The following is a 25,651-nucleotide window of genomic DNA, read 5'->3' on the forward strand; positions in this document are numbered from 1 at the left end:
TAATGTTTCATCCAGACAATTTATTTCTTTGTGGTTGGACTCGGTGCTGCACCAATGTGTTGTTTGCCACATATCAAAACAAATCGTTTTTCAAGATGAAGCAAAGTTAAATTTGACTCTGTTACCATTAGTTATAAAACAAAGGAAATTTTCATCCAGAATTACAGAATATGTTCCTTTAATAGGCTTAACTATTTTTCCTGCATTATACTTTAAGTAATTTTAAAGATGGTAGTTTTTGTTCGTGTTTTTAAACTGTTTTTTGACAGGATCCACCACAAGGAGGTTTGTTCTTCTATGGAGAGATGAGATAAGCTGAGGATCCCTGCCCACCATACCAGAACCCAAAACCAGCATAAAGAGGTTCAGTGAATATGATGTTAAAGGTATAGAGGTGGATTAGTATGTCAGAAGAGACTCTGTAGAAAGACAGAACACCAGCAGGAAAGTCCACATACACTGCTACTCGGTTGGAGACATAGGAGGAGGAAAGAACAACCTCTTTCTGATTGTGGCAGACGGCGTAACCAATGGTAGAGCAGCTCAGACTCCAGGACTTTTCATTTCTTCCAAACAAGCATTCACCTCTAGTTCCTTTCCTTCCGATTCCTATATAACTCACAGCTATGTGAACCACTCCTTCCCACTCCACCTCCCAGTAGGAGCGGCCAACCAGTGCGTCCGTGCAGAGCAGCTGACTGAAGTGAAACCTGTTGGGATGATCTGGATAGGGCTGCTCCTCTTTTACTGTGGCCACTTTCCTGTTGCCGTGGGACAGTTGGAGCTTTATGTGGGCTGTGTTCAGGTCCAACGTCAGTTCACAGAAATCTGAGAGAAAGAGCGAGACGACATAATTCCGTAAAAATTCAAAAAATATCCACTGGACTTGGTTTTCAAGATTTGAAGACGTTTCGCCACCTCTCCAGGAAGCTTTCTCAATTCAAATGAGACGACATAAGTTTATCAGGAGACTTCAATCATTGCTTTCATACGCTGTTTTATCAAGACTGAGTTTAGTTCATAAATTCAACTTAACAAACACTCACACTTCTTCAGACCACGTTTCAGTCTCTGTTGTCCATCATATTCCAGTCTGCAAGAAGAAAAATTCAGTTTTTAGACATTAAAAAGCAAAATTCAGTTGTTAAAAATAATGTTTGAAATATCTTTACATAATTCAATTATGCTTATCAAATAAGACAGATTAAAGCCATTAAATAAATCTGTACACTTATGAGAGCCTGTTCATATTTTCTTAGTGACTCCTCAGTGAACCACAAACTCTGTTAAAAATGTCTCAAAGAGTTCTTTGGTTGTTAATTAGTTTCCTAAATTCTGTCATGAGGCGGTGTTTGTTAGGAGGACCCAAATGCAGAGACCAGTAAGCAGAGTTGAATTAAGTCTGTTTATTTAGGTTCACAGATCCAGGGGCAGGAATCAGAGTCCAACTGAAAATAATAAACGTACCAGAACCAAGGAGACCTCGGGGGTAAACCAAACCTCAAGGAGCCAGGAAGAGACGAGACAAGGCAGGCAGATGTTAGACGGGGAAGGCAGGCAGAAGTTAGACAAGGATCCAGCAAACATGAACTGAAGAGGGAGGGCTTTTAAAGGGGACAGAGACAAAGAGAGAGCTGACGAGGAAATTGAAAACAGGTGCAGGCAGAACAGAAAAACAGAGCAAGGGAGGACACAAGAGGGCAGCAGAGGACAACAAATGGAAAACCAAGAAAAACAGGAACAAACAGACCAAGACTCTGACAAATTCTGCTCCATTGGTTTAACATGTTTCTGCACCCCCCGTGATGACACACAAGTTAAAATGTATCGCCAAAAATTTTATCCTTTTCTAAGCCAACCAGAAGCAAATCCCTAGAATCGAGCTTCTCTCTCAATGTTGTCCGATGGCATGTACCATCGCTAATATTATCTGAAATGATTTTGTACATACAACTTCTAGATTACAACACATTCATTAAAAACTCGCCCCTTTAATAATCAGTGGTCCAGCCAGGCTGCTTCATATAACGACATCACATGTTGCTGCTTAATTTTCTCCAATGGCTAGAAAAGTCTTATTTGAATTTAAGTTTGGAGTGTGGAGGTAAAGATGAACACCGGGTCCTCTTTGCTGATGTAAATATTGTTGGAGTTCGGACCTGTCCTGTTTTGTAGATGAGCCAAACTGCACAGAGGTTGGATGTATACAGGGCTGACTGAATAGTGGACATGATCATCAGCTCCTGGGAAAGGTTGCACTTCTTGAGTTGTTCCAAAAAATCCAGTCTGTGCTGCGCCTCCATGCACACAATGTGAAGATCAACTCAACTCCCAAGAAAAGGTGGTAGCCAGGATGTACAAAAGATCAATATTGTTAAAGTTGATGAAAGAATGGATGACTGCACCAGTGGGTCAGCTGCCTCCTGTCTGTTTGCAGACTCTTCAACGTCCGCGATCAGACAAATGATGCTGGTGTCATCACCAAGCTACAGGACTCTCACGGATGATTCCAATAAGTTGAAGTAACTTTTTAGAAGAAGATTTAGGAGAGAACTTACCCGGGGTGCACATTTGCTAATGGTGGGGAGCTGCTGGTTATCAATGTTTGTTTTATACAGGAATAATCAGCAATTTATAGGAATCCAGGTTGTGTGGTCTGTTTATGTGCCCTGTTTTCGTTGGGCCTCTCTGCACACCTGTGGCTCATTGGACCATTATCTGGAGGAGTATTTGAGCAGTGGACTGTCACTACCTCGACACCAGATGTTTGCCAGTTTTGGGCAATCTACCCCGGCTAAAGATTAGCTGAGTCTAACTTGAGCTTTGTTTCTCTGAGAGTTATGTTCTTTTGTCCTTGTTCTTCATGAAGAAGCCTGTTTAACTGGATACCTGAACCTTCTCCCCCTGGAAGGAAAGTCTGAGTTCACACTGAGCAAGTTCCAATCGGAAATCCGAGTGACAGTCCGCTCCATTACTCCTCCGGGTCCAACGTTTGTCTACCTGTCCGCTCTCCAACATGTTACATATTCTCTGGACAATCCCACACAGACTGGATTCAAAGATTGACAAGAGAAACGTGAGTACCTCTCCTGCTTAAATCTTACGAAATCCAAAATTCCCTTGGTCCCTGAACTGATCTCTGTGATCTTCCATCCTCACTTCCAGTTCCGGTTCACCAGTTCACTGAGCTCCAGAATCTACGTCAGATCTCTTTTTCCCCAATAAATCTGTTGAACTTTTCCCCTGGTTCTCTGAGTGGTTACTCTGTATGTGGGTCAGATTCATTAAACCGATCACGACAACAATCAGCTGCGTTCTATAGGCAGAAAACTTTCAACTAATCTATTTGCATGTTTGATTGAATTTTCTCTATAGAGTGCCTTGAGATAATATGTTTGGTGTTATCTGAATAAACTGAATTCAAATTAATTGAACTTTGAGAAGAAGAGACCAATGTAATATAGCTATGAGAATAAAAGTCCATTCAAATTCTAAAAAGGTCTGAAAATATGGAAAGTATATGTGAAAGAAGCTATCTTCTAAGATACCATCTTTAGCATGTACTTGCCATATTTTCAGGGTCATAGTTTCAAAGTAGGTAGATAATGGGATCACCAACGCTGGGGGATTTTACTTTATGGTCAGACTTGATGGTCTTTTCAACAACTGAATAAGTAATTTGCCCAAAATGTATTGAAAAGATGCATCAGCTGCTCTCACTACCCAATATCTTCCACATATAAACAAAACTGATGGTCCTTAACTAAGCAGTATTAAACTAACAATTATTGTTTTGAGTGAAAATGAATCCAATTCAATAGAATGCAAGAACATGAATCTGACCTGAGAATCTCTAGTCTGGAAAGTGGATCCTCCAATCTAGCCAAAAGCAAATCTTTCCCTGAATCTCCAGGGTGATTGAAACTCAGGTCCAGCTCTCTGAGATGGGATGGGTTAGTTTGCAGTGCGTACTCCAGGAAAGAACAGCCCTTCACTGAGATCATGCAACCCGATAACCTGCAAACAAACAACGAAAAAATTATAATCTTGTGGGCAACTCTGAAAATACACACAGTATTAGTATCAGAATGAAGATAGCAGATTAGAATCTATGTTAGTGATGGAAAATTGTCAAAATACCAGGAGAAACATGCAAAAAGACTATCAGCACTTATTAAATGGGTTACAATGCTATAACATTGACACAGATGTTTCATTTGATTATTAGAAGACTTTATTTCCTACATTCCAATTCAATACAATGTGGGAATAAAAAAGTTTTTTTTCTACTCAGTATGCAATGTTATATTTTAAAAGCTGTGATGGACAGGTGACCTGTCCAGGGTGTACCCATAGACTGTTGGAGATAGACACCAGCCCCACTGCGATACTAGATACGCAGTAGACTGTGCGTTAGTGTAACACAGGAGGTCTGGAGATGCTACGTTGGTGTAGCTTCTAGGTCTTGAAACGAGGAAGAGAGAGGAGAGAGTGACAGTATCACGGGGGTCTCTGGTCCTTGCTGAAAAGGCTGGTAGTGGATGGGAAAAAACTGTTCTTGTGGCGTGAGGTTTTGGTCCTGATGGACTGCAGCCTCCTGATGGAGGGAAGTGAATGAAATAGTGTGTGACTGGGGAACGAGGAAACAGCCACTATCGTCCCTGCATGCCTCAGAGTCCTTGAGGCGTAGAGATCCTGGAGAGATGGAAGATTGCAGCCAATCACCTTCTCTGCAGACCGAATTTTTTTCAAAGGTTGCAGGAAGTACATCCTCTGCTGGGCTTTCTTTGTGGGAAGTTGATGTTCAGCTCCCACTTTAGGTCCTGTAAGATGATAGTTCCCAGGAAGCTGAAAGACTCAACATTGTCAATTGTGGAGTCAAGAGGGAAGGGGATAGTTGGGACTGAGTTCTTCCTGAAGTCCACAACCATCTCCACTCTTTTTAGAGTGTTGAGCTCCAGGTTGTTCTTCCTGCACCAGGTTACCAAATGGTCAACTTCCCACCTGTAGGTGGACTTGTCACCATCAGAGATAAGTCAGATAAGACTAGTGTCATCCCCGAAATTCAGAGGCTCGACAGACTGATGACTGGAGGTGCAGCTGGTGCACAGGGAATAGAGCAAGTGAGAAAGAACACAGCCCTGCAGAGAGCCACTGCTGATGAGCTGGGAGTCAGAGACAGGTTTTCCAGCTTCATGTGCTTTTTCCTGTTAGACAGGAAGTCTGTGATCCACCTGCAGGTGGAGTCAGGCACACTCAGCTGGGAGGGCTTCTACTGAAGCAGAGCTGGGGTGATTGCATTGAAGGCTGAAATCTACAAGCAAGCTCCTGGCGTAAGTACCTGGGACACGCCTACCGACAGGGGGGGACAAAGGTGTCAACTGTCCCAGGCCCAGGACAGAGGGGGGCCCGAAATTGACACTCTGACATTTGTGAGAAAAATATTTAATAGTATATATATATATACATATATATATATATATATATATATATATACATATATCTGCATTAGGTATATGTAATATGTTTTCTTTAAATAAGGGGCTATTAGAACTAAAAAGAAAGAGGGAAGATGAAAACAAAGGCTTCAGGGATTTTATGAGTAAATATAAATACACTCAGGAACAGGTCCAGGAACGGAATTGATGAAGAATGATGGGGGCGACCGTGTTGTCCAGGGCCCTAGCTGTGGAATCCAGGTGCAGGAGGATGTAGTGAGAAGCCAAGTTGACAGCGTCGTCTGCAGACCTGTTGGCTCTGTAGGCAAACTGTAGAAGGTCCAGGAGGGGGTCAGTGATCTCTTTCAGGTGTGAAAGCGCAAGAGTTTTCAGTATTCCTCGGGGAGTTTGGTCCGTATCGACATGATGGCATCACACAGTTGCCGCAGATTTGTCGGCTGCACATCCATGATGCGAATCTCCCGTTCCACCACATCCCAAAGACGCTCTATTGGATTGAGATCTGGTGACTGTGGAGGCCATTTGAGTACAGTGAACTTATTGTCATGTTCAAGAAACCAGTCTGAGATGATTCCAGCTTTATGACATGGCGCATTATCCTGCTGAAAGTAGCCATCAGAAGTTGGGTACATTGTGGTCATAAAGGGATGGACATGGTCAGCAACAATACTCAGGTAGGCTGTGGCGTTGCAACGATGCTCAATTGGTACCAAGGGGCCCAAAAAGTGCCAAGAAAATATTCCACACACCATGACACCACCACCACCAGCCTGAACCGTTGATACAAGGCAGGATGGATCCATGCTTTCATGTTGTAGACGCCAAATTCTGACCCTACCATCCGAATGTCGCAGCAGAAATCGAGACTCATCAGACCAGGCAACGTTTTTCCAATCTTCTATTGTCCAATTTCGATGAGCTTGTGCAAATTGTAGCCTCAGTTTCCTATTCTTAGCTGAAAGGAGTGGCACCAGGTGTGGTCTTCTGCTGCTGTAGCCCATCAGCCTCAAAGTTCGACGTACTGTGCGTTCAGAGATGCTCTTCTGCCCACCTTGGTTGTAACGGGTGGTTATTTGAGTCACTGTTGCCCTTCTATCAGCTCGAACCAGTCTGGCCATTCTCCTCTGACCTCTGGCATCAACAAGGCATTTCTGCCCACAGAACTGCCGCTCACTGGATGTTTTTTCTTTTTCGGACCATTCTCTGTAAACCCTAGAGATGGTTGTGCGTGAAAATCCCAGTAGATCAGCAGTTTCTGAAATACTCAGACCAGCCCTTCTGGCACCAACAATCATGCCACGTTCAAAGTCACTCAAATCACCTTTCTTCCCCATACTGATGCTCGGTTTGAACTGCAGGAGATTGTCTTGACCATGTCTACATGCCTAAATGCACTGAGTTGCCGCCATGTGATTGGCTGCTTAGAAATTAAGTGTTAACGAGCAGTTGGACAGGTGTACCTAATAAAGTGGCCGGTGAGTGTAGAATGCTAATTGTGTCATAATTATTATTTTTATTTTAATCAAAACTTCATCCAGTTTTAAAGCAATGTGTATTTGGATGCCCTCCAGACATTTTGATTATTAATGTGCTTAGTTGATGTATCTCAACAAAACCATATTTTGGAGGGTTTTAGCCCAGCAAACTGAAATCCAGGCATCACCTGAGAGTTTCCAGAACGCAGTTGGAGCTCTGAAGTCCAACAGAAAGAAGCTTCATCCCCTGATCCCCAAGGTCATTGTTATTTAGATCCACCTGTTTCAGTTTGGAAGACTGGGAGCAGAACACTGATGATAACTCCTCGCAGCAGCTCTCTGTGATTGATGTTTGATTTAACCTGGTCGAAAACAGAGATTTCTGTCAGTATTGTGATTCGTTGTTTAAATTGCTCAGAAAAAAATGGCTTTCCATTTTCCCTATTCATCTCATTCCTTTGTAATGAGAAGAGTAATTCACACATATTTAATGCTGAGTTGTGGATGTTACTGCGTCTGACCTGAGAGTTTCCACAGAGCATTGAGGACTTCCCAGAGCAGCACAGAGCAGCTTTACTCCTGAGTCCTGCAGGTCATTGCTGCTCAAGTCCAGCTCTCTCAAACAACAGAAGTTTGAGCTGAGGACTGATGATAACTCCTGACAGCTTCTTCCTGTGATGCCAACCTGGTATAACCTGATGGACACAGACATTTTTCACAGATGTATGACCATTATCTAGGAAATTTCAAAGAGTTTTCTTAATTAATGCTACATTCAGACTGGAAGCAGCAAAAAAGCCTCTGCTTATTCATTACTGATGCTTGTACACATTGGGCCGAAGTGTGTCCAGATGCATCTGATGCTTCTGCTGCTCCTGTGTTCAATGGCAGAGAGCGGCTTTGCTATATTTGCTGTTATCTGGGTTAAAAAGTAGTTTTGTCAGGGTTCGGTGTTTCTGTGCTCTGCTTACTCTCTTCCACAGGTGGTTATTGCTGACAGGTGGGCGTGGCCCCGCACCTGCGCCTCGTTGAAACTGATCAGCTGAGCTTAAGAGGAGCTTTCAGTCTGCTAAAGGACGCCAGAGTGTTAAACCGCTGTGGTACGCCTAGGCCTCTATCCAGTCGACAAATCTCTGAAACCTGATGTTTCGGATTGCTGGTTCTAACCGGTCTCCTGTCTCCCTCAGTTGGTTGAGCTCTGGATTGCTCACCCGCCTGTCTCCATGCTCTGAGGACTGGACTCTAAATCCCTGCTGCTCAGATTCTGCTCTGGCGTTTAAATCGAGCCCCCTCGGTACTACCGAGTCGGACAAGAGATTCCTTCCCTGGATTCACACTGGTTCCTTCAGCTGGTCCTCAAACTTGTCTCCGCAGCGGTGCTGCTCGGGCCCCCGCCTAAGTCCCACTTGTCGCTCTTCCACCTCTTCCCATCGGAAAACTGTGAGTTACAGAACCCATTCCTCCACTCACCCTCCCTGGATAGGTTATCTGTACCTGGCGGTAAGCAGAGCAGCAACAGCGCAGGTTTCTTTTTATTTTCTTAGTCTTAATCAGTTTCCTCTTTGCTCCCGCAGAACTCCAAACACTGACGTTCTGAACCTCGTCTGCGACTCCTGTTCTAAATTGACCTTATTTCTGTGTAGACAAATAAACATCTTAAACTGCTCCTGTTTTCCCCCATCTATGTCTGCATGTGGGCCATCCATCCATCCATCCATCCATCCATCCATCCATCCATCCATCCATCCATCCATCCATCCATCCATCCATCTTCCTCCGCTTATCCGGGGTCGGATCGCAGGGGCAGCAGCTTAAGAAGGGAGGCCCAGACTTCCCTCTCCCCAGCCACTTCTTCTAGCCCCTCAGGAGGAACCCCAAGGCCAGCCGAGAAACATAGTGTCCTCGGTCTTCCCCGGGGCCTCCCCCCGGTGGGACGTGGCCGGAACACCTCACCAGGGAGACGCCCAGGAGGCATCCTACCCAGATGCCCGAGCCACCTCAACTGGCTCCTCTCGATGTGGAGGAGCAGCGGCTCTACTCCGAGTCGCTCCCGGATGACCGAGCTTCTCACCCTATCTCTAAGGGAGAGCCCAGCCACCCTACTCGCTTGTATCCGTGATCTCGTTCTTTCGGTCATGACCCAGAGTTCATGACCATAGATGAGGGTAGGAACGTAGATCGACCGGTAAATCGAGAGCTGCGCTTTTTGACTCAGCTCTCTCTTCACCACGACGGACTGGTACAGCACTTTAAAACCATGGCAAGTTTTAATATGTTTTTAAGTGAGAAAGTCCATCCTAAAATATTATTGTGTAGTTAATTCATCAAGATTATGACCCTGCCTAAAAATATTATTTCGCTTTCGGAGCTTATCAGACCTAAGAATCTAAGCTTTCCAATGATGTCTTACTTGTCTATACTGGTAAAAAGTTTACCGGTGGAATTGTATGCTTACTCCACTTAACATCCACCGGGCCGCTGGCGAACTGGTGGATGATAAGATGTCTCTAATTGTTAGATGTCTCTAAATGTTATCAGTTGGTGATTAACCAATAAAAAACTTAAATGTCTTTTCTTTTCAGAAGTGTCATGGAGATTTACAAAGAATATAACTCGACCTTACCTGAGAATCTCCAGCTTACAGAGTGGGTTCTCCTTTCCAGCCAACAACAGCTCCAGTCCTGAATCCTGTAGGATATTTTTGCTCAGGTCCAAATCCTTCAAACCACAAGAATCTGAGATGAGTAGATCGCCAAGAGCTTCACAGCATCTCTCAGTCAGATTACATTCACTCAGCCTGGCGGAAGTAAGAAGATGGGCTCCGTCATTACCTATACAGAATTGTTTCCTGTTATTAATGCACCACTAATCAATATTGTGATTAGTGTATGACTCAGAGTGACATAACAATTTGCAATGGCAGAGGGGTGTAAAGGCAATGTTAATACAAAAATTCACAGAAAATACAAAAAGACAAAATGAGACTATCAGGCAAAAACCATGCATAGTAAAAATACAGGAAAGTAGAATAGCTACATTAGCAGAAAATAGAAAAGCAAGATGCAAATGTTATGCAAAATCACTAAGTATGCTAATATACCAAACACATGTAAAACTTGCAAAATAGCAAAGCAATGCTCCTGACCACTAGTGAGGGATGATCACCAATTCATGTCATGATCTTAGGACTGATGATTGGCTTGATTACTCATTTCATTCAGCTGCCTAGCTCAGTCAACTTTTATCATTAGTGCCCATCTGTTCTACCTGCTCCAGCTTCTATTAAACCTGTTTCCTCCAGTTATCAGTGCCAGATTATTCGAGCCCCTGATGAGTCTTCTATCGAATCTTAATGTGTTTTGATTTCCTGATCCTGCCCCATTCTCCATCTGGTCTTCTGTCTGTTCCCGTTCTGATCTGTTTGCCTGACCTGTCTTCGAACTGATTCCTGACACTGCCCTGGATTTCCCTTCAGTACCTCTTCGGATCTCTGATCTTCTGGCCAGGACCCCGGAGCACCTCCTTGACACTGACTTTGGCTTTGCTCTCTCGATTATCCTGCCCTCCTTCGCCTGCTCGGATCTCATCTCCTGCCTGTTCTCTGTACTCCAGGGACATCATCTGGGACTCTCTGGGAAGCGTCCGCCGCTTCTTCCCAGCAGCCGACCGGCTAGAACTAACCTTGTTCTCTAGGCATGGACTGAACCTTAAGACCAGGTTAGTGACTTAAACATTCATAATCATCTTTTGCCAGATTGATGTGGTCACTAATCTGTGTTCTCTTTCTGCAGAGGTTCCTGCCTTAAATGCTCTCGCTGTTCACTGCAGATCCGTTACTTTAAAAAAACACTTTTTGGAAATATCAAACTGTCTGTCTGCTTTGAAAACGGACATCATATGAAACCAGATCATAGACGTTATGTAAAATTACTGTCTAGAAACCACATCCATTCAAGAAACATACAGACAGGCTCATCATTTCCCACTTCAACAGGACCTGGTCATAGGGCAGTTGTCTGAGCCCCCTCTGAGACTCCCAGACTTCTCTCTCCACAGTCACCTCCTTCAGCTCTGTTAGGGTAATCTCGAGGTGCTCTTAGGCTAGTATAGAGACATAGTCCCTCCAGCGTGTCCTGGGTCTTCCCTGGGCCTCGTCACAGTGAGACGTACCTTGAACACCTCCCGAGGCAGGCGTCCAGGGAACATCCAAAAAAGTTGTCACCTCAATGGACTCCTATCGATCTGGAGGAGATGTAGCTCTACTCTGAGCCTCTAAGGGAAAGCCCAACCACCTTGAAGAGAAAGGTAATTTCAGCTGCATGTATCCGGGATCTCCTTCTTTTAGTCATGCTCCAGATTTTATGACTATAGGTGACGGTAGGAACATACACCGAGCTTTGCCTTCACCACAGCAGAACCATACGCCCTCCCTCCATGGCTGTGCCTCGAAAAGACCTAGTCCCCTTGGGGATCCAGTTGGTGTCTAAGGGTATGGTCCGACATGAGTTGGTGATCATGTCTTCTGATATTATGTTCACATCACATGCAATTTCAGCTGCAGAAAAGCGTCTGCGGCTTTAAATTGATGCTTCTACACCTTAAGGTCAGGCACCTCAAGAGCATCTTTGACACTCCTGAAGCGCATCCAGTAAACAGTGACGTGTCCAGATGCATCTGATGCTTGTGCTGCTCCTGTGTTCAATGGCAGAGTCATTTAGCTATACTTGCTGTGATGTATGGGTAAAAATAAGTTTTAATATTTTTGAAGAGAGAAAGTCCACCACAAAACATTGTCTGTGCAAGTAGATATTAGCGTTTTTCAGGTATATGGTAGAAACAGCAAGCACCAGAATAATAAAGTTTCAAACTTTTAAGTTAATTCCAGTGTATCCAACTCAGCGACTTTGTTGCTATATTTATCGATTTTTCAGAACCCTCCATCGACTCTTTTTCAAAAAAGCGACTAGCTACAAAGCTATCAACTTTTCTGGAATCACTGGCAGCTTTTGGAGACTCTTATGTGAAAGGACGTATCGTTCCAACTCTTGTCCTCCAGCGGCAGGTCAGCATCAGCCGCTGGAGGACAAGAGTAGGAATGATACCCGTCCCCTCCCTCGTCCCAACCCTGTTCTCATCCCGCTTCCGCAGGAGTCCCTCCCAGCGCTGCAGTCAGAGCCACGGCATGTTTACCCTCAGCTTCCAGACTGCAAATGAACTGCGCGCATGCGCCGGAATTGACGGTGCAGGTTGATCACGCTGGAGTCAGCTCCCTCAGTTGCTGAACCTGCCATAGAGAGTCTTGACCAACATGACGAGGACCCACTTTTTCTGTGAGTAGGCAGGCACAGCCTGCGTGTGTGCATGGAAATCTTATTAGTTAAAAAAATATATTATAATAATTACCAATATTTGCTCACATTGTCATTGATTCTTTGTAGTTTTTTTGTTGTTATATTTAGATTGTTAAAGTGATGTCATGTAAAAAAAAAAATGTTATGGTTCATAATGTTCATGTTTTACCATGATTTGTAGGCTCCTTAGTTGACCACAAGGGGGGAAAAAATAAAACAAAAAGTTGGAAAAAAATAAATAAATTGTAACTCCGCCATAGTGTCTCTTTATGGTTCATTTTGCCGGTCAAAAGTTCAGGTAAAGGAGGAGGGTTAGTATTTTGATAAAATAAACATTAATAAAAAAAAATTAATTGAATAAAAAACAAATAAATAAACATTAATGTACAGAAAAAGTAGGTCTATATACTGTGAGTGTTTTCACTCACTTTGCCTCTCTCTAACGACATTATTTCTTCCACAGCATCAATAACACGCATCAATCAAATTATTTCAAAAGCATTACCATTAGTATAATAATAAAGAATATACATACAAAATAAAAGATAACTTTTCTTTTTGGGGAGCAGAAAGACAGTTCAGGTTTTGTTCCACCTGTGAACCAAAAGACCTCACATAGGAACGTGAGGCTCTCTCTAAGAGTGAGAGGAAGGTTGTACAGTAGGTGCCACCAGAAGGTACTTTATTTTACTGAGATGTCGGTAATCTAGAGTGGGACCCCCCCCCCCCCCCCAGTTATCCAGGTTGGCACCATAGGATTGGTGTGTATCGGGCAGAGTTAAATTACCTGTAGATAATGGGAAAGGTTTTGCAGTTCTATGGTAGTAGAACAAAAGGCAAGGTTCTAGGGAATTGTCAACTGCCCAAGGAGAAATTTTTGATCAAATGCTAACCCAACTGTTTTTAATATTCTTTTTTGTTTCTGCATTTTTTTTTATTTAATTTTATTTATTATTTTTTCCTACTTGCTTTGATTCTGTTTTATCTTCCTGTATTTTAATCATGTAAAGCACTTTGCATTGTCTTTGTACTGAAATGTGCTATACAAATAGATTTGCCTTGCCTTGCCTTGCCTTGCATCACATCGTGTGGCAGATTATGCAAATTAGGCAAGGACGTCATTCAGCGACTTCTAGCGTCTTCTAGCTACTTTCCTTACTGAGGTGCTGCTTCAGCTGCTCAGGTGCATCAAGATGCGGTGCTCCTGCTGCTCTAGACCTGCAGAAGGACCTTTTGATGTGCCTTGATGCACGTCAGCCATGGACTTTGCATATAAAACAGCTGCTTCTCTTGCTTAAAGCATGTGTGTACATAGCATTAGTGGTCGAGATTGTTTCTATTATGTGGGGCTATTTTGCAGCTTTTGTAACTTGCAGTAGTTTTTGTTGCCTGCATAATTTTAACCACCATGTGTTTTTTTTAATAGCATTATTTATGCATTAGCAGCTGGTTTTGTATTTCTAGTGCGTTAGCTCTTTGCTATTTACTATTTTCTATGATTGCAGCATTCCTCTTTTGTAGCATCTTCTTTGCACACGTTTTGTGTTAGTCACATTTCTGTGTTTGCAGTATTCTTTGTGTTTGCTACAGATTTATTATTTGGAATGCGTTTTCATTTCTCAGTCACTGTCATGTGTGTTAGAAGATTTACTTTTATGTCTCAAAAGATGCAGTTGTCTGTGCACTTACAGAGCTTTGCAGGAAGATTTAACCACTGGCAGGAGCCTCAGAAGAGCCTCCTCTGAAGCAGAGTATTTCTTTAGGTCAAACACATCCAGATCTTTGGTCGAAAGCAAGATAAAGAGCAGAGCTGACCACTGAGCTGGGGACAGTTTGTCTGTAGAGAGCCTTCCTGATCTCAGGTAAAGCTGTATCTCCTCTACCAGAGAGTGGTCGTTCAGTTCATTCAGGCAGTGAAACAGATTAATGCGTTTCTCTACAGACAGATCCTCCCCAATCTTCTTCTTGATGTACTGAACAGTTTTCTCATTGGTCATTAAACTACTGTTTGCTTTTTCCAACAAGTCCTTTAGCTTATCTTGGTTTCTGGGCAGGGAAAGACCGAGAAAAAAGCGAAGGAACAGATCCAAGTGTCCATTTGGGGACCGCAGTGCTTTGTCAATGTGAATCCTGTCAACCTTTGTTGAAGATGGGTTGTTGAAAAAAAACTGAAAATTTTTCATTGATGGTTTTGTGAAAAACAAGTGTTTGCTGCTGTTACTAAGACACATCCTCACATAGACAGCAGCTAAGAACTCCTGAACGCTCAGATGAACAAAGCTAAACATCTTTTCCTTTCTTTTCCTGCCAAGCTGTTCTTTGAAAATCTCTGTGAAAACTCCTGAGATCACTGAGGCTTCTTTCAAATCAACGCTGGTCTCAATGAGATCCTTCTCGTAGAAGATCAGGTTGCCCTTCTCCAGCTGCTGATAAGCAAGCTTTGCTAAGGATTTGATGAACTGAATAGACATCTCAGAGCCATATTTCTCTTTAGAGTGATCCATCTGAAACACCAGGAACTCTGTATACATCTCAGTCAGGCTCTTGGGGAGATCTCCAGTGCCTCTGGTTTTTATCATATCCTCCAGAACGGTAGCTGTGATCCAGCAGAAGACTGGAATGTGGCACATGATGTGGAGACTTTGTGATCCCTTGATGTGGGAAATGATCTTGTTGGCCCGCTCTTCATCTCTGAACCTTTTCCTAAAGTACGTCTCTTTTTGAAGGTCAGTGAACCCTCTGACCTCATTCACGCTGCTAACAAACTGCCTGGGAATCTGACTGGCTGCTGCTGGTCTCGAAGTTATCCAGATTCGAGCAGAGCGAAGAAGTTTCCCATTGATGAGTTTCCTCAACAGAACATCTGGTGTGGTGGTATTTGTAACATCGTTAGATCGAACATCTTCAATGTGAAGATCCAAATGAAGTCGGCTCTCATCCAGTCCATCAAACACAAACAGTAGTTTAAATCTACTTTTGTCATAGTTGCTGTTTCCAGAAGACTGCAGCATTTTAAAGATGTAATTTAGAGCCTCCTCTTTGATATCTACAGTTTCTGGGATACATTCATGGATGAGCTGCGCTAAACTGAATTTTTCTGCTCTTAGTGGATTTAGCTGACGGAAGGTGAAGGGGAAAATAAGATCTATGTTTTGATTCGATTTCTTTGCAGCCCAGTCCAACACAAACTTGTGCACGAGGAAGGTTTTCCCAATTCCTGCTATTCCATTGGTCAGTATGGTTTTTATGGGCTGGTACTCTCCTGAAGGATGATTAAACATGTCTCTGGGTTTCACTCGTATTTCTTCTGCTGGCTCTAAAATGTTCTCAATCTGTCTGACCTCATGTTGTGTGTTGATGTGTACATCACACCCAGCAGTGATGTAGACCTCTGTATAGATATCCACCAGGCGTTGTTTATCTTCAGCCCAACCCTCCTGTGTGCACATGAACTTGTCCTGGAAGTTTGACTGAAGCATCTGTTGGTAAAATCTGATGCAATGGGGCTCAGGAACTGGAACTATCAGATCTGTGTATAAAAACAAGAGTAAGTATCTAAATATAGTGCATGTTTTGACAGTTTAACAATCTGACCTGCCTGGGAAATTAACCTTATCTAGAAGGAAAATGTATCATTCATTGGTTATTTAATTATCCAACTTAAATTAAGCTTCTAAAATAAGTTAGGTTTTATAACATTCTGTCAGGTCTAAGCACCTAAAACATCATACATACATACATACAGGGAAAGAAAGAAGGCACAGAGACAGTTAATTTAGTTTTACTCGCGAGGAGGGTAGGAAGAGACTGCGGAGTTTACAAATCTCCAACCCACTCTGCCGGTCTTCAGCTTTCTCCCCGCTATTTATTAAAGTCAGGGGGGGCGTCCCTAGTTACACAAGCTGAGGTTGCGCTAAAGGAATAGGAAACAAGAAATACAATTCATTTTGCAGCCTCAATGAACAGGTCAATTTGCATTTAAATGTCTTGCGGTCAAATGGTCCGAGAACCTCCTGGTTTCATTAACAATACTTCCTGATAGTTGACCTATACTGCTTTTGCAACACCTCTCTGGAACAGTAATATGTCACACATTAAACATCATAAGAACAAACATCAAGTACCTTATACATAATTATTCCAACACAGTCTTAGTGTTTTCTAGGTCATTTCAACACAACTTTCAAAAGCCAGTGTGTTTGTTTGTGTCCTTTTAAGTTGCACCCATGTTCAATGGACGTCAAAGAAAATCATTACACATTGCTTATAGACAAAGTTTTTACTCCCTTCTTGACCCAGGTCTCTCTAATGATATTCAAAGACTTCACCATGGGAATGAAGCTTTCAAAATGTCAATATAAGACAAAAATTTGGAAGATCTGGAATTCAGGGGATAATTTACAGAGATGGATAATATATGTCAGCATGTCAGTCGTTCCTTTGCAAGTTTAAGTTTAAGTTTATAATTCACCATCCCCTTGGTTGGCAGTGGGCTGCCATTGTTTGGGGGAGCAGTGTGGGTTTAAGGGTGTTGCTCAGGAACTCATAGTGGAGGCTGTGGTGATCATACTGGGTACTTGCAACCTTCTCAGAGCACAAGTGCACTGCTCTAATCACTAGGCCACCACTCTCCACTCCCCACTTGAGTCATATTAAAGACTGACATCTTAAAGACATTCATATTTACCAAAGAAAGCAACAGATTTACCTTCTTTTTGAAGAGGACCTGCCAGTGTATGAGAGAAGGCCTGTCCAGATATCCCAGAGGAGTCTTCATCATCACTTCCATTGACTGACATACAGAGATTGTAGGTGGTAAAAATATATTAAAAAGTTGCAACATGCATAAAATACATTAATCAGAGTGCATCATGATGTTTGTTTCTGTGACTGACCTTCTGTTCCTGATCTGGTAACTGGCAAACGTTTAAGGAGATCATTCCTGTTGATCTTTTCTAAAACCTTCTTGGTGACCTTGACAGCTCCAGGAATCCTGTATGTCTGAACCATCAGATCAACCGTATCCTCTCTATTTGCCATCTGAAGTTGAGCCTTTTTGATGGTTGGGAGGTCTTCAAGACAGTCACTTTTCTGCAGGAACCATTTGAATCGGATAAACTCCTCATTGGCAAGATCGTCTAGAATGTTTAAGAGGTCTTCTGGTGTCATGGCAGCTCCTTACATATATAAAAATCAATACTGCCTTTGGTGGAGTCTGGGTTCAGGTATTGTTGTGTTAGAGGTACAGAGCCAAGTCCAGTGGGGTGTTGTGTTGTTGGATTGGCTTGGATTGGATATCCATAAACACAATTTGAAGCATGTAGTACAACTTTGAGTCTTCTTAAAAAATTCTTCTAGAGGGAGAATTTTCTCCCTCCTTCAAGAGGGAGAACCAGAACTCATGGTGAGGTGTATCCCTCGGCTGTTGACCAGCTTACCTACAGACAAAAGGGTAGCCAAAGTCTCAGATGGATTTAAATATACATTAAAAAGAAACACTCAATCTGCCTTTTAGCTTTATGTATAACTGTTTATTATCGCTTATTATTACTCAGAAATGGTTTATGATGTCAAACGTACTCAAGTAAGAGTGGCACAAATGCACCATATTTGTGACCAGGTAAGCAGATTAGCCAACCAGAAATGACTTAAGTAACAGTTAAAATGTGTTTCATAGAAAAAAAATAGTGAAGTATTTAGTTAATAATGCATCTCCATGAATTAGGTTAAAATATTGAAAAAGTACAATTATTCTTCTTTGTTGAAACATTTAATCTCTTCTCCAAAACAGTTCTTTAATCTGATGAGTTCTAGCTAATGATAGCCTTATAGATAGTACCTTCACATATCCAGTTGTTGGTGATAATAAAAACTGGTGGCTAACATGCAAACTAAGATCACCAACCTAATGACCAATTTTAGTCCTTGCAATGCTCTCAATAAATAGATTGTAAGAGGAGAACAAGTTGAGCCCAAATCCTCCACCCCGTTTAAAGATGGATTGTTTTTCTTCACAAATATGGCTTCCTTTACTCTTTCTCAAATCAGCTTTCCTCCCTATTCAGGATGAGAACATCTTCATTCCTGAAAAAGGGGAGCATTGGTTTGTATATGAGCGTAAAACACTGAATCTTAATCTGATGGTTTTGCCTTTTTAGATTGAGATTCAGATTTATTGCTCCATGGCAAAAATCACCCAAAACATGGGGATAAACATGTTAATTTTGGCCTTTGTTTGTGCCCAAATGATTAAATGCTCTTTTTGGCAATTAACAGCATATACAATTTTACACCAACTGTGCCAGGGACGTTGATCCTTGGATCCTTCAGGAACTACCTGAGTTTCAACCTCTGATGCAGACAGAGAGAGGGGCACCTCTAAGAGCCTGCAATTTACACCTTCTGTCAATGAGCACCAGGTAAGTAAGATACAACAGAAGCTACAGACCAAGCTGGTGAATGAACAAGTTAGACAACTTCATCTCTAAAGCTTTAGAGGCCAAAGAAGAGTACATTCAACAAAAGGAAAGAACACATCTGAGTCAGACCACATTCCAACATTTCATAGAAAATGTAATTTTGGCAGAGCACATATAAGTTTACGTCTCAAGCAATTTGTTAAGTGGTTAAAGAATTTATTCAACAGACAACTTCCCCAGATACAGAACTACTTTCAAAGGGACTGAACCTTGCAGATCCCTACTTGCTCTGCCTGCTCCACTCATTCTCTGCACTAATAACTTGTTGACCTGTTTGTAAATGAACTACATCAACCGGCCAATTAAAGACAGGCGTTTTTGCTCTAATTGCACTATAGGCTCCATGTTGAACAGCAATTATTAATCTCCCAAAGGCAAGGCTTTATGCATATCTTAACTGTCATAGTTCTGTCAGAATTAAAAATTAAACTTATCTTCTGTTTAAAGGCAATATTGTATTCACTGTTGCCATTTTTAGATTATGTTTTACCATATTTAGTGGAAGGAATTTCCCTATAATTAATGTTCATGGACTGTTCACACTTCTAGAAGTTATTTTTCAAAGAAATTGCATAAAATATCAGGTCTCTAAATAAAGCTAAATAATTCTATTTTTCAAAAAATCTGATGTTTCAATAACCTAAATAATCAATTAAATACAAGCACATCCCAATGGAAGGAAGTTTTTGGGGAGAGGGAATTCTGGGAATCTTGGTCGTAGATAAAAGTGAAGATGACAAGTATGTGTATGAGTATGAGTATATGATTCTCAATTGTGTCAGCCACTATTTGGTGTATTGGTTTGTGCATCGAACAGGAATGGAAAATGCATTGTTAGTTTCTGTTCTCATCACCACCCAATGGCAAGTGTAATACATTCATTGCCATTGAGTTATTCTGTAGAAACTCACCTACACTTGTATTAGTCTGTTGTGAATATTCCGCTATCATCTGCTAGGGTAACAGCATTTTTACAGAAGCTCATAAGGATATAAAGAAGGGCAGCTCTGTTCTAGAAACTCTTCTAGAAGCTCTGGAGAAGATTTGTCAAAGAAGATTATGTCATAAAATGCAGAACATTATACACAATAGTGGGAACCCTCTCCACAAATTGTTACACAACAATACTGGCTCAATCTGAATACCTAAAAATGGTCAGGACACTTAAGCCTCAGTGGAAGTTCATTTAGTTGCCCAAAGTTTTGCAATCCGATTAATGCCAGCATTTAGGAAGGAGCTAGGAACAGGAAGCACTTTACTTCCTTGTGCCAATTCATTTAACATAGGACCTCCTGACGTTCCAAACAGCTACAGAAGATCATACCTGCCAACAGCCATCAATATATATATAACAACTTGTTGAAAAACAAAGAATGAACTGGATTTAACTGAATTTACTGTATTTCCAATTGACCTCCAAGTGTCTTAATAAATTCATTAGCAAATAACAGTAAAACAACTTAGCTAGATCTGTAGTGGTGTGTCTCTCTGGCATTTACATGGTTCAAATATTCTGATTCTTTATTTAGTTACGGTTGGTAGAGTAGCTAGCAATTTTACTCAAGTAAAAGTAGCAATAATTCTGAATAATATTACTCAATAAGAAGTAAATAATACAGCACAGTTAACCTTCTCTTAAAAATCCTTTTTTTTAAATCAAAATAGTTACTCGGTTAAATTTAACTAGATACTGTAGTACCCACCTCTTTTTTAATTTTGCATCAGTTTTAGTTATAAGGAAGTTTAAGAACTATTTTATAACAGCTTTCTGTTCTTTAGTTTAATACTTTAAATGAATTTAGTTTATCTATGAATTTATCTCATTATGTGATCCTACTCATTCATGTTCTAAATTCAATGAACTCTATGCACAACTACACAACTTCCTGAACTTAAGGCAACTCTTTTGTTTCCTGTCTTTTTCTACTAGATGAACTGATTAATCCAGGATTCTGACCGCAGGAATCATGGCCAGACACACCTGGATTAATCAGTTCATCCAGTAATGAAAGACAGAAAACAAAAGATACGCCTTAAATTAAGGAAGTAGTGGAGTTGTGCGTACAGGCCACTGCAGCAATTTTTTTTAAACTTCAGGTTTTGGTTTAGCTTACCTAGGTTTATAAGGAGTTTTGCTGAGATATACAATGAGCAATGATTTCTTAGAAAAATTAAATGATTATGCAAAATGAAAATTTTGATTTTGTGTTATTTTAGACTCAACCTATTGACAATAAATTTTTATTTAGGGAGAGCAATCAAAGATAGAAAGCAGTCAGCAGGAATCAACAATCCCCAGTAGGTATAATAAAATAAATAATATGAAGTAATATTTACTTACATGGAAAAACTTCTCTTTAAAGCAGAGGATCCATTTCTAAATCTGTTCAGTTCATTTTTCAAAGTCTACTTGAAATGTCAGTTATTAAAAGCATAAAATTAATCAAAAGAAGGAATCCGTTGCAACAATATAACTCAGACAGGGATTAGACAATCCTATTTTCTTCGTCTGCTGTTAAATGATCCCTACGTGCTAAATACATACCTATCCTCATGGGCTAGTAGCTTTAACATCCTGTTGCTTCACCCCGATGGCTGAAAAAAGGAAGTATTACGAGAGGGAAGTTTTTATATAGTCTCTGCACAGGTCGATTAAAAGCAGATAAAACTGTCAACTGTAAAAATTTAGATTAAGTATAAACTCTATGAGGAAAGGCGGCTAGCAGTTAGCTATTTTGCTAGTTATCTTTCTAAGCTTGCATTAAGCCATGAAATGTTCTTAACGTAAATGTTTCAAGGGGGAAGTCATTTAGACTTTGACCTTCGACTTCCAGTGTTCTGCGCTGGTGCCCCGCCCTCCATGCACATAATTCAAACACAGAAAAAAGAAGCTACCAAGAGCCTGGGGGGGGGGGGGGGTTATATTTGGTATATAACATTTATAGTTATGATGACATAAATAAAATTAAAAAGTGTCAATCTTTTTAGACATAAGCAATGTTTAACAAATAAATTTTCAAGAAATAATGGACCTCTCTGGAGTCTTTCTTTTGGTGCCCCTCTCCCCCACCTACCAGCGGTTTGTTAATCATGCTACACATGATAAAAAAAAATTATCAAAAGAGTTAAATGTGGAAAAACAGTAGAAAGTAGACAATGTGGCGAGCAGATGAATGGAGAATGGGTGCATGCTGAAAAAACCTTGCAACTAAGTAGTAAAAATTAACATATTAATGCTCAATAATGAAATTTCACTTGAACACCATTAATTTAGTTTAATAATAGGTTAATGCACATGCTTCTGTATGTTTTAACCTGGTTATTCACCAATGTTATTCATCACTGAATCCAATTAAATCTCTTTGAAAAAATTCAACCATGAAAAGGGATAAAAAAGAATAAACAAAGACATGAGAAAATATCCAATGTTCCGCCTGTAGTAAATCAAAGAATATCTAACCTAAAACACTGTTCAAGTCTGTTCATTTAGATTATTTAAAAGTTTCTGAGACTTTGATTTGTTTGGTTTTAATAAGCTTTTCTTGATAAATCCTCCTCAGCAAAACAAACCTTGTCATGGGGAGGTGGATCAGACTAATAAAAACATTTGACACAGCACAAAGTTTAAGTCTTTTTAACAGCACATGATTCATAGTTCTGTGTTTTACTCCGCACTGTTGCATTTATTTCATTTTACTTTGTTTGTTTCCTCATTTTCTTCATAATTGTTCAAGACCAAACCTCATACTGACACTCAGAAGCAACATTATTTTAGGAAATTAAACAAGATTAGACAAGATAAACCTAATGAATACTGGCAAATGACTGAGAAATTCGATAGAGGGATAAGGTGCAAATGGTAGAATGCATTAAGAAACAAAAGTGCAGAGAATTGACAAATAAACAGAAGATTCTGGTTGAAGGAAAAATGTTAGAACAGGGATTCAGAGATTCCACTTGTATACAACTTATTTGAATAGTGTGCATAAGACTGACATTATGGGGGAGTGGCGCACTAGTGGTTAAGGCATTGCACATGGAATCTAGAGGTTCTGAGTTCAAACCCCACTCCCACAGACTGCCACTCTGGGTCCCTGAGCAAAAGACCCTTAACCCCAGACTGCTCCCTGGGTGTACAATGGCAGCCCACTGCTCCCCAAGGGAATGGGTTAAATGCAGAGTGCTCTGTGCTTGTGACAGTATAATGAGAATAAAAAGCTGGAGACATTAGGCTGTCATAAAGATGACATAACACTACATTACGCCAGAGGTCTGGATCTGGAGATTTATAAATTACCACATGTTGTCTGACGACAGTGTCTAAACGTCACTTGCGGCGCTTCTCCTGTTATCCCGAAAATCCCACATCCTCTGTCACCGTTCTGCCCCGCTGCGTTGGAGACCTCCTGCGCAAAACAAAGCCTACAGCCTCCGCTGTTCCTCCCGTATTCAGGGCTGTCAACTCTCACCCATTGGGAGTGAGACTCACCCATCTCAGTGTCTTCACACTCTCTCACTCCATGTTCCCAATTTCTCACACTAAAAAATGACAGACATTAAAACACAACTCCATTCCACTTATGTATAAAAATACCATGGTGATTAAAAAAAAAACAGTCTGCATTTTTAATACAACTTTAGTGCCAACACACAAAGACTAGCCAGTTTATTATATATATATATATACAACTTTGATTTTGCTTCATTTATTTAGTTTAAAATACCACCTCAGGTTCACATATAGCACACTTACTCACATATATGCACTTGCTTCACATATGGAGGAGGTCTGGAGAAATGGCATTGTGTATGAAGGAGCGGATTCATGTGCCAGTAGGCAGGGAGGATGACTATATTCCTCCAACTAAGGGGGCATTTAGATGTAACTTTACCTAACTAGTCCTATTAAGTCCGTTAGTGGGATGGTTTTAATTATCTCAACAAGGTGAGCAGCTGAGTTTCTCTATGGCTTTCTTAAGAAAATTTGTGTTTTGGGGTAGTCAGAAGTAAGGGAATCCTGTTTTCTCTGTTGTAAGTAAGTTTAACATCATAAAGACCTCCTAACAAATGTGCAGTTAAATCATAGAAATCATAAAAAAAAAATCAATCAACTACGAAGAAAATCAACAAAGCATCACACAAAATCATAAACACCATCAAAAAGCTTCACATGATATTTAAAGGAAGATGGGTTAGGGTTCAATGTGTAATAAGATATTTTCGTTACAGCAGTTTTTCACCTGAATCTGCTTGCAAACTACCAATCATAGGCGGTTCTAAAAAGAAGGGTCTCCAGCCTTGATTTAGCAAATTATGCAGCTCAGTAGCAACATATAAATTCAATTCAATTCAATTCAGTTTATTTATATAGCGCCAAATTCACAACACATGTCATCTCAAGGCACTTTACAGTTCAACCAGATCATACAGTCAAATTGATACAAAGTTTTCTATCTAAGGAAAACCAGTTGATTGCATTGACTCATTGACTCAAATACAATCCCTCACAGTAAGCATGCTTGTAGCGACAGTGCAGAGGAAAAACTCCCTTTTAACAGGAAGAAACCTCCAGCAGAACCAGGCTCAGTGTGAGCGGCCATCTGCTGAGGCCGACTGGGGTTCAAGGAGACAGAAGCAGAGATACAAAAAGCAGCTGTAAAAGGCGGCCCCGTCCAGGAAACACACAGCCAGGCAGACAAGCTCCAAGGCAGCTCCCATGCCAGAGGACGAAGAGAGCACATCCACTCAGTCACAGCCAGAGAAACAGGACCACACTGGAAAACAGGCCGATCTCCAACATCTATAAACAAGGGTGTTGATGGAAGCAGCACAGCTGATGTTTCTTTACAGGATGACGTCACAGCCAAACAGGAACAGACGAGGCAAAGCTACTCTGAGGAAAAGCAGAGAGAGCAGAAGGTTAGAGATTGAACTAACAGATTCTGCAGAATAGGAGAACAGAGAGAGAATGAAGCAGAATGATGAAATAGGGGTCCCTATGTCCTCCAAAAGTCTAAGCCTATAGCAGCATAACTATAGAGATAGCTTAGGATATAAATAGGAAAGATACGCATTTCACAGATAATGCCTGTGTGGCTACATACTGCTATCTGTTTCTAATTAAGGTCAATTTATGCTTGTGAGGCATAGCCTCTGCAACCGTCAAATCTGTCTCTGCGCAACCATGCCCCCCGCTCAGAGGTTCTGAAACCGTCATCGCGCACCTCAAAAAAAATCCTGACTACGCGTCAGACGGTCGCAAACCTGCACAGACGTCAAGTGGAAGTGCGCAGACAGAAAACAGCTGTGATTGGTCCTTGGTATGCCTTTCCGACTGTCTGTGTGGTCAACCTTCTTGATTGGGTGCCAGGGAGCGCCATTTTTAAAAACCGAGGAACAACTACAATGGACAGCTACGACGGAAGGTTAATCGAGGAGGTACGGAAGTACAATCCGTCGAAGTTCTTGAACAGGCTCTTCCTTGCGCTTTGGCAGGAAACCGACGGTGCAGAAGCAAAAACTGGTTCGCAACTAGACCAAAGCGACATTCGATGACAAGTAAGGTAGCAAATAAAGAAAAAACATGTTTTTTTGTATCTTTTCTGCAAAGTAACTGGGGGGTTCCTCAGCCGTGGCTCATGGAGTTACAGCAGTTTTCCTGTAGCAGCTAGTTGATTCCCTTTGAAAAGCTCCAGCTCCATGGCTTCTGCTTCATTCTTGGAGTGGCTTTATATTTGCTATACAGAAAAGAGGTGAGGTAGGCAGTGTTCTCCTCAGTTCTCGACACAAAGGGGAAAGGCATTCTGCTACGGTTCTCTTCTCTTGTGGGGCTTTCAGCAGCTGTGAGGTAGCCCACATTTCTCAACTTCGGCTCCGTTGTCAGCAAG

The 25,651-nt window shown here is 41.3% G+C and overlaps 1 protein-coding gene across 3 annotated transcripts; it reads right to left on the reverse strand.

Moving 5' to 3' along the window:
* On the reverse strand, positions 1-25,618 carry LOC119785470 (NACHT, LRR and PYD domains-containing protein 12-like). Of its 3 annotated transcripts, none has more exons than XM_038288167.1 (10): positions 24,989-25,618; positions 17,181-17,723; positions 16,994-17,077; positions 13,975-15,814; positions 9,558-9,731; positions 7,456-7,629; positions 7,123-7,296; positions 3,844-4,017; positions 1,047-1,093; positions 1-828 (listed from the first exon to the last, which is right to left on the reverse strand). In XM_038288167.1, the coding sequence occupies exons 2-10, from the start codon at positions 17,452-17,454 to the stop codon at positions 296-298; spliced, it is 3,474 nt and encodes a 1,157-aa protein (XP_038144095.1). In that variant the 5' UTR covers positions 17,455-17,723; positions 24,989-25,618; the 3' UTR covers positions 1-295. The 3 variants fall into 3 exon arrangements, with proteins under 3 accessions (XP_038144095.1, XP_038144092.1, XP_038144094.1); XM_038288164.1 differs by lacking the exon at positions 24,989-25,618 and adding an exon at positions 21,310-21,548; XM_038288166.1 differs by lacking the exon at positions 24,989-25,618 and adding an exon at positions 21,106-21,548.
* Positions 25,619-25,651: the final 33 nt, after the last annotated feature.

This window comes from Cyprinodon tularosa, unplaced genomic scaffold (assembly GCF_016077235.1).
Source record: "Cyprinodon tularosa strain WSP-4 unplaced genomic scaffold, ASM1607723v1 ctg25, whole genome shotgun sequence".
In the NCBI taxonomy this organism is placed as follows: domain Eukaryota; kingdom Metazoa; phylum Chordata; class Actinopteri; order Cyprinodontiformes; family Cyprinodontidae; genus Cyprinodon; species Cyprinodon tularosa.